Source organism: Antechinus flavipes, chromosome 3 (assembly GCF_016432865.1).
Source record: "Antechinus flavipes isolate AdamAnt ecotype Samford, QLD, Australia chromosome 3, AdamAnt_v2, whole genome shotgun sequence".
Classification (NCBI taxonomy): Eukaryota; Metazoa; Chordata; class Mammalia; order Dasyuromorphia; family Dasyuridae; genus Antechinus; species Antechinus flavipes.
In genome coordinates, this window is record NC_067400.1 from 582,830,409 (window position 1) to 582,845,246 (window position 14,838).

General features: G+C 50.9%; 1 protein-coding gene across 1 annotated transcript in view; it reads left to right on the plus strand.

Moving 5' to 3' along the window:
* The first annotated feature begins 3,974 nt into the window (after window positions 1–3,974).
* Window positions 3,975–14,838, plus strand: part of WNT4 (Wnt family member 4) — a 41,954-nt gene continuing 31,090 nt past the window's right edge. The window contains exon 1 of the mRNA XM_051988300.1: window positions 3,975–4,175. Within this exon, the coding sequence (XP_051844260.1) occupies window positions 4,099–4,175 (77 nt within the window). The 5' untranslated portion in view covers window positions 3,975–4,098. The remainder of the gene's footprint in view (window positions 4,176–14,838) is intronic.

The following is a 14,838-nucleotide window of genomic DNA, read 5'->3' on the forward strand; positions in this document are numbered from 1 at the left end:
AACATTCTGTGTTCTAGGACCCCTTCTGGTTCTGCTTCCTATATTCTAAGGTCCTTCCCATTGCTGACATTCTTCATTCTAAGAGCCCTTTTCGTTCCAACATTCTGAACCCTAAAATGCTTTCCAGACTTAAAGTTCTATGATTTTGTGATGTCCATAAATGCATTTTCTAATTAATATTTTTCACTGAATCAGACTGAATGATCCTTGCTCACAATAGATGCGCCCCCCCTGATTTTCAGCTTTTTAGGGCTATTTCTCAGAAGTGATAACAAAGGTGTTACCATTGTAGGCTGCTGACTGCTGCGGAAACCTAGCCCTAAGCAGACCCTCCTTGGGGTAGGCTAACAGTGACACACCATCATCCCCCACACAGCCAGTCTTCCTCCACACCCTCTGAGCTAATTTCTGCTCTGGCGGCAGGAAGGGGCCTACCCAGCCTGGGTGCTAATCAGCCATACCAGAGACTGTCCAGAGGAGCCGAAGGGCAAATCCAGGGATAACACGGGACAAGTGCATATGTTGCTGGGAAATACCATTGTAATTGCCTTGGCCTTGACACCAAGCCTCATGGGTAAACTTGGGGCAGTTCAACAAGTCTCTGAAAGAGTATTAACTACAAGCTGAGCTCTAGTTGAGGGGGAAACAGACATACTCCCTGCCTTCCAAACACATATAGTCTAGTTGGGGAATAGGAAAGACACATATTAAATACCTAAGTGGAAATATTAATAGCTCACATTTATCTATAAATACATTTAAATAAAATAAATATATATATAAATAAGTTTTAAGATTTGCAAAGTGATTTTCATGAATTATCTAATTGAAGATCAAATGAGATAATATGTAAAAGGCTTCAAAATTATAAAGTGCTATATATAAATGCTAAATTTATTGTTATTATTAAACCTAACCCCCTGTGAGGGAGATGCAATTATCCCTATTTTATAGATGAGAAAACAAGTTGAATGCAGATAAATGACGTGACCTGTCTGAGGACACTTAACTGTAATAAAGTGTCTGAGACTAGATTTAAGTCTAAGTTCTGATTCCAAGTTGAGTTCTCTAACCACTAACTACCTTTTCTCCCCAAAGTAAGTACAAGGATAATAACAATCCATTGGAATACGTTGACTTCTTCAGTTAAATTCAGAAGGGACCTTGCAAACTGTCATGTCCAACTCATTTGTTTTAGAGATAGGAAAACAGACTGAGAGAGTGAATGTGATTTGCTCAAGGCCACAAACAGCTAGAAACTAGGAAGATTTGAATTAAAATCTTTCTGGCTTTCCATAAAGCTTTGTCCATGATACTACCTCTCAATAGCTTCTTGATTGAGGTAGTGATAATTATCCCATCTTTATATGTATATATATATATATATATATATATATATATATACACATATGTGGAAAATGAGGTTTACACAGAAGTAACTCAAAAAAGAAGGGAACAAGCATTTATTAAGCACCTAATGTGTGCCAAACACTTTACTTCATTTAATCCTCCCAATAGCACTGTGAGGTATATGCTTGTATTTTACTGTGATTTATTATTTTATTATTATCCCCATTTTTTTTTTTTTACAATTGAGAAACTAAAGCAGACAGCGGTTGGATTTGAATAGATGTCTTCCTGACTCAGGCCCAGCATTCATTCCATTGCACCTTCTGGGATCTCAGCTGAAAAAAAATGTTTCCCATTCCTTGACCTAAGCTGTTGACTATCTCCAACTCTTAGTCTTTGAAGAGCTCTTCAAGTTCATCCAGACTAATGGTTCCCATTTTGGGGTTCTTAGATCCTTTGAGGATTCAAAATGATGGTCCATGAGGGTAGCACTAAAAAGTCTTTAATGGGGCCTTAAGCAGTAAATAAAAGTGTAGTACATTAAATTACCCTGGGAGTTCATAATGTCTTTTGTTGTTGAAAGAGGTTTGAGAAAAACCAGTTGCAAACCACTGATCCACCCTTTCATATTCCATATTAAGAAACGGAAACCCAGAGACTTCAAGGGGATTGCCCAACACCACACAGCAAATTTACAGCAGAACAAGGATTAGAACAGGGTCTCCTGGACTTTTTTTCAGTGCTCTGAAAGCATGGGAAGTATGTGATTAGGTCACCAGAGGAATGATTCGGAGAAAGGAGAGATATAGGCCAGAACAATCAGGGAAGATCTTATTGGAAGGCCAAAGAACAATTGTCATCCCATTATGGTATTTATTAACTTCTTGAACCCAACTCTGCACTGGAAGCAGCACCGTGGGTCCTTCTCAAAAAGCTTCTCTTCTTCCCATCCTTATGGGATCCTTACTCACTACTTTATGAAGGAATAAGATTTCCATTTGACAGAAAGAGAAATAAGAAGCACTCAGAAGAAGGGAGTCTGGCCAAGGTCACATAATGAGGTGGAACCTCATTCCCCCCACCACCATCATGACTCCCATTTCTCTCATAAGCCAGATCTCCCCGGGGAATCCTTATGCCTCCTGTGCTATGCAATCCTGGGCTCTGCAGAGGCCTTTCCTAGAGCCAAGAGACTCCTTAGAATACAAAAGGTCAGAGCCAGAAGGGGCCTCAGAGCTGAGAATACTTAGAACAAACAATATCAGACCTAAAAGGGGCCATTTAGAAACCTTAGAGCTTATCAATCGTTAATCGATACACATTTATTAAGCATCCCTGCCAAGTCAGGCACTGCTAACCAGCCCCTGATTTACAGAAGAGGAAACCAAGGGGGAGAACTCTGATCTCCTGACTCCCCCCTGAGGTCCCTTTGAGCCTGTCCCCGGGGTCCCTCAGCTGTTGAATCACAGGATCAAAGAAGGAGAGCTGGAAATCTTTGAAACCATTCCTAACTTGTGGTCCGTGAACTTCTTGGGGAATACATTGGAGGGGGTCCCATGAGTTTGATTTTTTAAAAATATTTGGATAACTGTGTTTTCAGGATTAATGATTTCCTTTGTAATCTCTGGATTTTATCATACGGATTTAAAAACCTTTTTCTGAGAAAGGATCCATAAGCTTCAGCTGGGAATTCCAAAGGGGTCCACGACACCCACAAAAAAAGCGTTAGAAATCGTGATATGGTCCAACTCCCTCATTTCACAAAGTGCCTCGGAGAGGCAAATTCTCTGCCCGGGGTCCCAGAGGGAAGAAGGGACTAGGATGGGATTTGAACCGGGGCTCTTTGAGTTGAAACTATCTATCCCCCTTTCCATTACCGCGTGAGAAAACGGGGAAAGTAGGGCTGCAAACTCTAGAAAAAAGCTGAGAGCTGAGACCCGCGGTGCCCCGTTGGAGGCAAGCGCCCCGTGTCCGGAACACCCAGGAGCGAAGGCAGCCCGCCCCCGGCTCTCCCTGGCGGGGCAGGGACCCGCTCCCGGCTCTCAGGGCCGCGAGCCGTGGGCCGGAGGAGCTAGGTCACAGCCCCCTGGGGCCTCGGGCTGGATCCTCGCTGTCCCGGGCCGGCCCGAGGAGAGGAAGGGGAAGCAGCCGCGAAGGGCGCCGCGGACCGTCCGGGTCTAGCTCCGGCTCCGAGGCCCGGGCCGTGCTGACCCCCGGGCCCAGAGGGAGGCCGGGCGCAGAGGGAGCAGGGAGCGTGCCCAGCCCCGGGTCGGGCCGGCCCGCCCCCCGGGGGGGGGGGGTGTCCCGGGCCGCTGGGCCCGCCCAGGTAACCCCATCCTCGGCCCGCCCCCGGCCCGCCCCCCCGCCCGCCTCCCCGCTCCCTCCTGCGCCGCATCTCGGGACTCTGGGGCTGCGCTGACAGTCGGCTCGGCGCGGAGCCGGGCAGCGGGCGCAGCAGCCGCCGGGCAGCCTGCAGCGCAGCGCAGCGGAGCAGAGACCGGGGAGCTCCCTGCCGGCCCCCGCCCGCCTGCTCCCCGGCCCCGGCCCGGCCGGCCCGGCCCCGCCCCGCCCGCCGCGCCGCCCCTTGCCCTGCCCTGCCCTGCCCTCCCTTCCCCGCCCGGCGCGGGCCCCGGCCCGGCCCCGGCTCTGGCTCCCGGACTCGGACTCGGAGCCCGCGGGCTGCCCACCTGCAGCCCCGACGGGAGGGTCCCAGCGCGGCAGCTGCCCGGGCCGGGGGCCGGCGGCACGATGAGTCCGCGCTCCTGCCTGCGCTCCCTGCGCCTCCTGGTCTTCGCCGTCTTCTCGGCCGCCGCCAGCAACTGGCTGTAAGTGGGGCTGGGGGAGAGGAGAGCCGCGGAGCAGGCTCGGGAGGGCAGAGCTGGGCAGGGCAGGGGCGGGCGAGGCAGGGGCCGGCGGGCGCGGGGTGGTGCCAGGAGGCTAAGGGTCCGGGGGGCCAGGGACCCGGGCTGCCCGCACTGCGCCGAGCAGGTGTTCTTCGGACTCCCTCCCGTCTGCTTCCCCCAACCCCCGCCTCGGAATAAGAACCCCAGCCATCACCCCAGCCCCTCGGGGCCGCCGTCGGCCTGGGCAGCCCCGAGCCAGTGAGGAGCCGGAGCCGGGGGAGCGCGAGGAGCGGGAATAGGAGATGGCAGCTGAGGCTGCGAGAAGGGGTTCCTGTCCCGGGCAGATGGGCGCAACTCCCCGGGCTGCCCCCGCCTCCTCCTGCCTCCCTCGCCCCGGGTCCCCTGTCCTTCCCCTCTCTCCGGCTGGGGCTCGGCCAGCTCGGCTCTGACAGGTCTGTTGTGAAAGTCAATTACTGAGAAAGGCTCGGGGATTTAATAGCAGGTTAATCCCGGGAAGAGTCCCCGGGAGCAGCCTCCGCTCGGGTAGAGGTGCCGCCGCCGCCGGCAGCCCGCGGGAGAGCTGGCGTGTAGGGACCTGTTTGTGCCCGGAGGGGCCGGAGGCGGGGGGCGCGGTGAGAGGGGCCGGGCCGGGGCCGGTGTGGTTTCCTAATGGCGGGTGCGATGTTGCTGACCCGGGTTAGGTCCTGAATCCCTTTCCCCAAAGAACACTGCCTGGGCTGAATGGGAGAAGGACCTCTCCACCCAATACCGTACCCCCACCCCCACCCCCGTCCGGGCTCCCAAGCTTCTAGCCGGGGCCCCCGCGGGAACTTAGCTCTCCCTACCCTTGCTCACTGTGTGGGGGTACTGTGATCTCCGGAGGGCCACCAAAGCCCGGGATGCGAGGGGGGTATTGGAGCTGGTCTGGGGGAGAGAGGCCAGTGCGAGGAAAGGAGGGGGGGAGTCCTTCCTCCTTTGCCTCCACCCTGGCATCTGCCCCCCCTCCCGTTTCCCCCCGATACAGCAGCACCTGCGAGCATAATCCAGTCCTGTTTTATTTCGCTGCCCAGGGAGTCTAGACCCCAATATTGATCCGAGGACTAAAGGGGGGATATAACCAACAGTGTAGCCTGGGGTTTCCATGGAGACCGAGGAGAGAGGAAAAAAATTTTCTCTCTGCATGAAGACTGGAGAACAAACGTCTCCCATGAGTTTGCCTTAAGTGTCCACTGGCTGTTGCTATGAGGTCATTGTGGCCTGCCGGGCCTGCTGGGAAGGAGCTGTGTTCAGTTGGGGTCAGAGGCACCGGGGAGTTTGGGGACTGAGGTGATGTGGAACTTTCCCAGCTGCTCAGGAGAACCACTTGGGGCAGAGCCTGGGGGAGGCTGCAAGTGGCTGGTAGACAGTTTTGTTTTTCTTGGATTCCTAATTTGATTAACACTTCAGGAGCTGCCCTGTGGTGCTTACACAAACCCAGGCCAGCGCCATACATCCCCCTCCCCAGCTGGGTGGGAACTGGATAGCAGACCTCTGAAACTGGAGGAGGAGACCCCAGGCTTGAGCCTCGGGCGAGGACTGGGAGGGACAACGGCTTCAGAGCCAGTCACCTTGTAAGCAAAGTTTGGCCTTCACATGGAGAGAGGTAGGGTCCTGTCCCAGGGGTCAGTGGCCTAAACCCAGTGAATCAGGGCTGTTTGTTTGTCTTGGGCATCTCGTCAAGGAGCCAAGTGCTACATGCAGCCTAGCCAGCTGGGCTGGGGGCTCTCCTATCACCGGGATAGTGGAGAATGCATGGAAGCAAATATTAGCTGCCATTTCTACCCGACTTTGGAGTTCCGGAGGCACTTTCCCCACCACAATCAGATGAAATGATCTCCAAGGTCCTTTCCAGTTTTCAAACCTGTAATCCCTCTGTCCTTGGTGGCAAGATACTTATAAATCTTCCTGTTTTACAGAAGGGAAAACTGAGGCTTAGAGGAAGGAAAGTGATTTTGTCCCAGGTGACATAGTCAAGTGACAGAGGCAGGAAGCACCCCTAAGTTTACCTGATGGCCAGCCAGAGTTCTTCCCACCGCCCCAATCTGTCTGGGAAGCGTGATCCTTTAGGGATACTGAGAGGACTACATAAACCCACATTTGCCCCACTCCCAAGAAGGAGAAGCCCCTTTCTGTTTCCCAGCCAGGGCACAACTGCTTAGTAGGTTCTGCAGACCGTGGGGAACCTCCGTGGTCCATTTTTTATATTCTGGGAGCAGGGAAAGAAAGGCCCTAGAGGCAGAAGTCAGCCAAGCTGTTCTCCGAGGCAACAGATCCTGGGGATAGCCTCTCCAGCACCTCTTTAACCAAAGGCCGAAGGAAAGTTTCTGAGGCTACCCTGCCCTGAGCATTGGCATCCCGGCTCCTGGCCCGGTTCCAAGATGAGGTCAATCAGCAGGCATTCCACATGTTTCAGAGAATCCAGGGGGACTGGACTCTCCAAGTTGGAAAGGACCTCAAAGAGCATCTACTCCAGTTCCAAGCAGATAAATGGTCATTAAGCTGAATGACTGATCATCTCCTGATGTGTCCAGAACTAGGTGAAAGGCACCCAGCACAAGGCCCCCACAGGGGGAAATAGAAAGGAAAAAGTCGCCATAATAATTCCCATTTTTATAACCACCCAAGTTTACAAAACACTTCTATAAACAGAATGTCCCAAAAATCTTAATGCAGTTTAAGGTCTTAGAGCTTTTGACTGCACTGAGACGTTGGGGACACCCTGGATATTTCACTTCCAAAAGGTTGTTGAAGTTAGTCCTCTTTTTAGTGACCATTAAAGCCATTTGCCCAGCATGGTAGAGTAAAAAAAAGCACAAAGGTGGGATACAGGAGAGCCTGGATTCAAATCCCCCTCTCTGATCCTGACTGCCTGACCTTTATCAAGTCATTTTACCTCCTCTGGCCTTAATCAAAAAGCATTTGTTTAAGAACTTGCTACGTGTCAGGTGCTGGGGATACAAAAAGAAAGCAACCCCCACTCCTCAAGAGCTGTAGTTAATGTTTAAATCAAGGGGCTTGTGCTGGCTGGGCTCTGAGGTCCTTTCCATCTAGACTTCTGATTCCCAAATATAATCCTGGGATCCGTGATCCCAAGTCTATGAAGGGCTCCTAACTCCTAGCCCCCTAATTTATCCGCTCCATTATCTTGCCCCTGGTCTCCTGCATTAGCCAGCCCCTCTGCTGGAGAAGTTTGCCATCACAAGAAGTATGTTTTTTAGGGGCAGCTAGTGACCCAGTGGAGAGAGCGCTGGCTCCGGAGTGATCCGAGTTCAAAACCAGACTCAGACATTGTTTGACCCTGAACAAGTTGTTTAACCTCAATTGTTTAAAGAAAAAATTTAAAAAGAAAAAGAAGTTTTTCACCTAGTTGTCCAGCTAGACTGAGCTATGAAATAACTAGTGAATAATTAAGGTGATACCGTGCATTGGAAAGTATATTGGATTTGTCATCAAGGACCTGAGTTCAAACTGAGGTTCTGTTATTTAATGGTTGTGTCATTCAGCATTTATTCAGCACCTACTAGATGCCCCGCATTGTGTTAAGTGCTGGGGATACAAAGAAAGGCAAAGTCAGCTCCTGCCCTCAAGGAGCTCACAGAACTCTGGGGCAGACAACATGAAAACAAGTATGTATAAACAAGATAAATTGGAGATAAGCTCAAAGGAGACACTAGCATTAAGGGCATTTCTTTGGTTGAGAGTTGAAAGAATCTGGGAGGCAGGATTGTATTAGGAGAGAATTCTGGGTATGGGGGACAGCCAGTGAGAATCCCCTCGAGAAGACAGGGCTCATCCCGATGTGTGCAGACTGTGGATAAACAGGCAGGGGGTGGCTACACTTTCTACTCATGGTGACCTGCTTTGGCTAGCCAGTGGCGAGGGGACCGCGCCGACTGCTGAGGGAACGACGTTTTCCTGGATCGGTCACTCGCTAACTATTGGACAGCTGACAAATAATTTACTATGGCTAATGACCATGCGCCTGGGTGCTCTGAGGGTCGGTTAATGAACTTTGAAAAAATTAAAACACTCTAGAACTGGGGAAGAAGGGAAATGAGAGGAAAGTAATTATTGTTTGCCTGAGGAATAGAGTAGAAAGGAGGAAGGCACAGGGGAGTGAGGAAGACGCGAGTTCAAATTTAGCCTGATACTTACTGGAAAAATGACCCTGGGCAAGTTTGCCTCCGTTTCCTCAGTTATAAAATGGGCATAATCAGAGCATCCCTACCTATCTTCCAAGCTTGTTGTGAGAATCGAATGCACTATTTGCACAGCTCTAAACAGAGTGCCAGCCACGCGGTAGATTCCCTTCCCTTCCCTTCCCACTAATAGATCCTCAGGATGGGCTAAGTTAAAGCACTCCTCCTGGCCTTGAAGGGCACCTACTCAAAGCACTGGAGCAGTTTTCAAATCGACACTTTATCCTTCCTAAAGAGGTAGCAGAAAGAGCTCTAGAATTGGATTCCTAGAAGCTTAGAGTCCAAAGGATCTTGATGTAGAGCTGGAAGAGTACTAGTCCAACCCCCTCCTTTTACAGATGAGGCTTATGAAGGTACTCCAAATCCCCTGACCACCCAGTTTTTTTTTTTCCCACCATTGTCTTGAGTCTCAAGCCTGCCACCCCGTTAGGGTTAAGGTTAGCTGTGTGGCTTTGGACAAATGAATTCACATCTCTGAGTTTCACTTTTAGGCTTAAAATGAGCTGGAAAAGGAAACGGTAAACCATTCCAGCATCTCTGCCAAGAAAGCCTCAAAGGGCGGGAGGACAAAGAGTCAGACACCACTGAACAACAGTAAAATGTGGTGGGGGAGCGGGGCAATGGCAGCAGCCTCCTCACACTGTTGTCGCGAAGCTCACTGCACCTAGAGCCAGAGGTACCAGGAATGGATGTGGCTTCTCGCCGTCCCAGCAGGTCGATGCTGGCTCTCCGAAAGAGACTGAGCAGCTCCACCCAGCAGCGATTCCCTTAGAATCGTTTCTTTTTTGTCTTTGTGCCCCATAGTGGGGCTTTTGAGTGAAGCAATGAATGGAGAACCTGTGCTCGTGGATTAGTAAGCATGAGCTAGACTGGGGGGTCAAAAGCCCTGGGTTCCCCCATATTGCATCGGCTACTTGGAGTCTGAATAATCCTGGGCAAGTCATTGAAGGTAGCAGAGGCAGATCTGGGCTTGATGACAAGAAAGCCTAGGAGTGGAAGGACCACCTGGGGGGAGGGGATTATCTCCCTGGAGATAATCAAGCAGAAGGGGAAAGATCACTTGTTGGAGATCTTGTGGTGGGGATGGTTTGGGTCTGGATTGGACCCAAGGGATGGTTGGTTCCAAGTCCGAGGTTCTGGGGGACAGCAGGCTTCGTCTAGGTACAGTCTTATATGCAGGCTGGAAAGAGACCTGGACCAGAGGGAAGGAGGCAGGGAAGGGAATGGGGGTCTCCTGGCTTCCTCCCTGCACCGGTTTTGTAAACTGTGATCTGGGCAGGATGATGGAATGGACACTAAGGATTTGGGAAGAAACTGACTCACTTGTGTCTGTGTTCCTAGAATCCATATAATTACGATAATTTCATTTTTATAGCACTTTGCAAAGTACTTTTCCCACATCTGCTTCTCAAGATGGCTTTCTATGATAGGTCCCTATTTATCCCTATTTTCCTGGTAAGGGAATGGAGGCTCAGTTGCCAAAAGTCGCATCGTTAATAAAAGGCGAGTCTTCCTGCTCATCAGACCCAGCGTGGCGTACGCCACGACACACGGCCTCCTGCCCAAAAAGCTATGGCTAGAGGGGGCTTTAGGGGCGTCCGGTCCCCCCCATCCCCATGAGATGGGAAGCACCCTGGCTCCCGGAGCCGGGCAGGACTGGAGAGAAGGCCATGGGGGGAACCGATGGCACAGCTGGGACTCCAGGTCTGCTGGGAGCTCCTTCCTCACACACCTCACAGACAGACACGCCACCTTCCTCCACTTGGAGAGAACGGGGAGACACCTCCCGGGCCCCCAAAGACACCCCTGGGTGATGGCCCAGCACTGCCAGGAGGGCCGTGTGTGCCCGGGCCTGTCTCAGGGCCCACGGTGTTCGATGCCCAGCCCTCTGGGAAGGGGCGGCTACCCCGTTCTGACTGATTCCCCAGGTGTGTGTGTGTCCCGAGACCAAGTTCAAGTATGTCTGCTCCCTGGGGCATGTCAGGAGGGCCCAAGCCCCAGCTGGGTGTGATTCCCCAAACATGGGTGTGGAGCTGCGGGGCGGGTCTGGCGGGCGAGCGTCGTCTGGGCGCGGGTGTGCGCCCCTCTCACGGGGGTGTGCCCCCCGCGCCCGCCCCTGGAAGGGATTCCCCCCCACACCTCTGCAGGTTCTCTGCGCCAGACTGCGTGCTCACTCGATCCCAGAACTCAATGAGAACCCGAGAAACTGGCTAGTCAATGCCCCTTATGTTGTAGATGTGGAAAATGGGACCAGGATTTGAACCTACATCCTCTGTCTTCAGATCCACCATGTTTTCTATTGTGCTACAAAGCCTTGAATTAAAGCTTCATGCACACACTATTTCATTTTAATCTCTCTGAGCAGAATAGTATTCAGTAAAAAGTGGATGAAGAAGTGAATGAATGAATGAAATTTGGTTCTAGAAACAGGGGGCTTCAAGTCTGTGTTGTTGCATTTCATAAATCATAACCTTTAGAGCTAGAACGGGAGGTCATCCCCAACACTTTCCTTCTACAGACAGAGAAAACAATGCCCAAAGGGATGAAGGGATTGAACCTTGCTATTCCAAACCCCTTAGCTTGGCACCCATTCACAATCTGGCACCTGCTGCTTTTCAGAACTTATTTTCCATTGCTCGCCTTCATGCACTCCAGGGTCTAGTCAAGCTGGGCTGCTCATTGTTCCCTGAACTCAAGATTCCATTTACCATCTCCATGCTCTTGCCTTGGCTGCGCTCCCATGCTTGGAACGTACTTCCTCAGCACCTCCTTTTCTCAGAAACCCTGGTTCTTTTAGTCCATTCATGGTTATTAGTCCTCTCTCCTTCCTCTACCTAATACTCACTTAAGGGAGTACTTACCTGTGCACTCTCTCTCTCTCTCTCCTTCCTCTCTCTCTCTCTCTCTGTCTCTGTCTCTGTCTCTCTCTTTCTCCTTCCTCTCTCTCTCTGTCTCTGTCTCTCTCTCTCTCTCTCTCTCTCTCTCTCTGTCTCTCTCTCTGTTTCTCTATCTCTCTCTCTTTGTGTCTCTGTCTCTGTCTGTCTCTGTCTCTGTCTGTCTGTCTGTCTCTCTGTGTGTGTCTCTCTCTGTGTGTGTCTCTCTCTGTGTGTGTTTCTCTCTCTCTCTGTCTCTCTCTGTCTCTGTCTCTGTCTCTGTCTCTCTCTGTGTGTGTCTCTCTCTCTCTCTGTCTCTGTCTCTGTCTCTCTCTCTCTGTCTCTGTCTCTGTCTCTCTGTCTCTGTCTCTGTCTCTGTCTCTCTCTGTCTCTCTCTCTCTGTCTCTCTCTCACACACACACACAGTCACAGAGAATATAAACTCTAGGGAGGAAGGAGCTCTGCTGCAGGCCGTGTGCGCCCACTGGCACTGACTCTCCCACAGCACAGAGCATGCAGTGTGGGCTGGGTTGCACCGAGCCGCTGTCAGGCTGCTGCAAGCTCGGCCCCTCTGAGCTCTGTCCATCACCTCCTATCTGCTTGAGGGCCTGTGTCCGGTCCTCGTCCCTTCTCAGAGGCTCGGGCTCCGCTCCTGCAGCCTGGGGGCCAGGTCAGGGTCATCACGGGTGCTGACGTGGGTCTAGAAGGCTCCCCCACGTGTGGATGGTGAAGCTTCAGGGCCCAGACGGTACCTTCCCTCTCCTCCCATTGGAGACCTGGGGTCAGAGCATCCCAGAGGTTGGCCCAGGCCCCCCGGGGCCCGGCCGCCATGAGCTCCTTTCTGATTTTTCTCTGGAGCTCCTGGATTAGCGCTGAGTGGCTCAGCCAGCGTCTGACAAGAAGGGGCTCCCCAAACCTGTCCGAGCTCGCCCAATTCCTGGCCCTCGGCTCTATTTGGAAAGCAGCGCACTCACACCAAAGCCTCCTCCCAGACTCCCGGCTCTTCCCAGACAAGGCCCTGAAGCGACCACAGAGCCATTTGTGCTCGGGGGAGAGTGTGGGGGATGTGAGAAGCGGCCAGTGCCCCCCACCCCTCCCTACGGTTAGCTTTAAAAGGAGCAGCAGTGGCAGGTACTGTGGATTAGGACAGGAAAGAGTGCCTGGGAGTCTGAGCATAGCTGCCGACCTCTGACAAATCAGCCCCTTATTCAGACCTTGCTCCCCACCTTTGTCATAGCAGTGAGACTCCTACTAGCTCTGACCTCCTGGGTTCTAAGGGCCCTCCCAGCTCTGACCTCCTGGGTTCTAAGGGCCCTCCCAGCTCTGACCTCCTGGGTTCTAAGGGCCCTCCCAGCTCAGACATTCTGAGCTCTCACATCCTAAGGTCCTTTCCACATCTGCATCTTATGACCCTCCATTTCAGATTCTGAAACCAAAAGATTGTTTGTGAAATCCACTCCCTCAACAAACCCCAACGCTTTCAACCCAGCTGGGAAGTGACCCTGCGACCCAGCTGGGTCAGTCTCCAGATTTCCCCATGGGGACTGCCAGGTTTTATCTCCCCGTCCCAAAGCTCCTCCTCTGTGACTTTGCCAACAGCACCAGGAGCCGCCCCCCATCAGCCGCCTTCCCTGAACCTCTCCCCTCCCCACCTTCCTTCCAGGCACACTTTACACCAAAAAAAGAATTTCCGAGCCAGCAGAGAGCTCCAGGTCTGGGAGAACCGTGCTGAGCAGGGGCCAGGAGAAAGGGGAAAGGAGGGAGGTCGGCCTGTGCCCAGAAGGGAAAGGACGGGTTCTGAGAAAAGCGTTACATCAGCAGAGAGCGCAGTGCCGGGAAAGGGAGGGGAGGTCTGATTCCTGGGGGTCTCCCGGGGCTGGGGCTGCTGCTGCTCTGAGGTGATCCCTTAGGTGGTCCAGGGATGCCAGGAAGAGCCCTGTACTTGGGGTCGGAGAGAGCAGGGTGTGAATCCTGGCTCTGGCCCTTTCTGAGCCTTAGAACCTTAGAAGGGCCACTAGGCGGCGCCATTGTGGATAGAGTACAGGCCCGAAGTCCAAAAGACTCAACTTCCTGCGTTCAAATCCAGCCCCAGACACTTAGCAGATGTGTGACTCTGGACAAGTCGCTTTATCTTATTTGTCTCAGTTTCCTCATCTGTAAAATGAGCTGGAGAAGGAAATGGCAAACTAGGCTAGTACCTTTGCCAAGGAAAACCCCAATGGGCTCATGAAGTGTCAAACACCACTGAACAACTGAAAAATGGGGCTGGGGAAGGAATTCCCTTGATTTGTTTTGCTCCTTTCTGATCTCCTTTAAAGCTTTACCTGGAGAAGATCTGAGTTCAAATCTGGCCTCAGACACTCCCTACCTGGGTGACTCTGGGCAAGTCACTTAATTCCAATTGCCTCAGCAAAAAAAAAAACCTTACCCAGAGCAGTAGAGACATGTTATTCCTAGCACAGACATATTGCCTCAAATGTACTTAGCAAATTGCCTAGCACATAACAGGCACTTAATAATGTTTGTTTCCCCTATTACCTTCTCAAGCATCCCCTGCTTCCCTATAACAATATAGTTCCCATTTCTAAAGCACTTTAAGATTCAGGAAACACTTTACAACTGCATGATGCATGTAGTATAAATACATGTTACAGTATATCATGTGACCTAAAACACAAAATTTAATTTTTCTTAAATAGATTAAAAACAAAAAGGAGATACTTTTCAGATCAACAGTTAGGGGAAAATTCTAAACTAAGCAAGAGACAGAAATGAACATTCAAAATAAAACAGACAATTTCAACCATATAAAATGTCAATGTTTTTGCAAAAACAAAATCAATACATCTAGAGTAAGAAAAATTATCAAGAAGATGAAAATCATTGTATCATATAACTCAGAGAATTGCCTTCATCGTATGTATATAAATCAAGAGCCATCCCCAGTGGATATGTGACAAAAGACAAATTTTTCCAAGGAAGTGTCAAAAATCAACAATCATACAGAAAAATTTTCTAAATCACAATTAAAAAAAGAAATGCTCTGAGGTTCCACTTTCCCCCATCGATTGGCATAAAAATAAAGACTGAAACAGTCAACATGGGAGGGGCTGACAAGGATCCTAATGTAGGGTTCATTAAGTTCTGAGTTGTTCCAATCATTCTATAAAACATTTTAGAATTCTAAGGGCAATAGAAAGGCCACTGAATTGTTCATTATCCTTTGACTTAGTGTTCCTACTACAGAACATATACCCCCCAAGAGGTCAATTATTACATTCATTTATCATCATTCCCCCCTCCTTTTTTAACCAAATAGGAAACTGAGACTCAGAACAAGTGAAACAGCTTGCCCATTGTTGGGCACTTAGGAAGTCTAGTATCTGAGTCAGGACTCAGACTTGAGGTGTCATTTTTTATACTATATTTCTGCCTCTCTGTGATTTGAGGGTGTGAGGATGCTGAAATATCAGGAACTAGGATTCTGGATGGGAAGAGACTGAATTATCAGGAGCTAGGATTCTGGGATGCAGT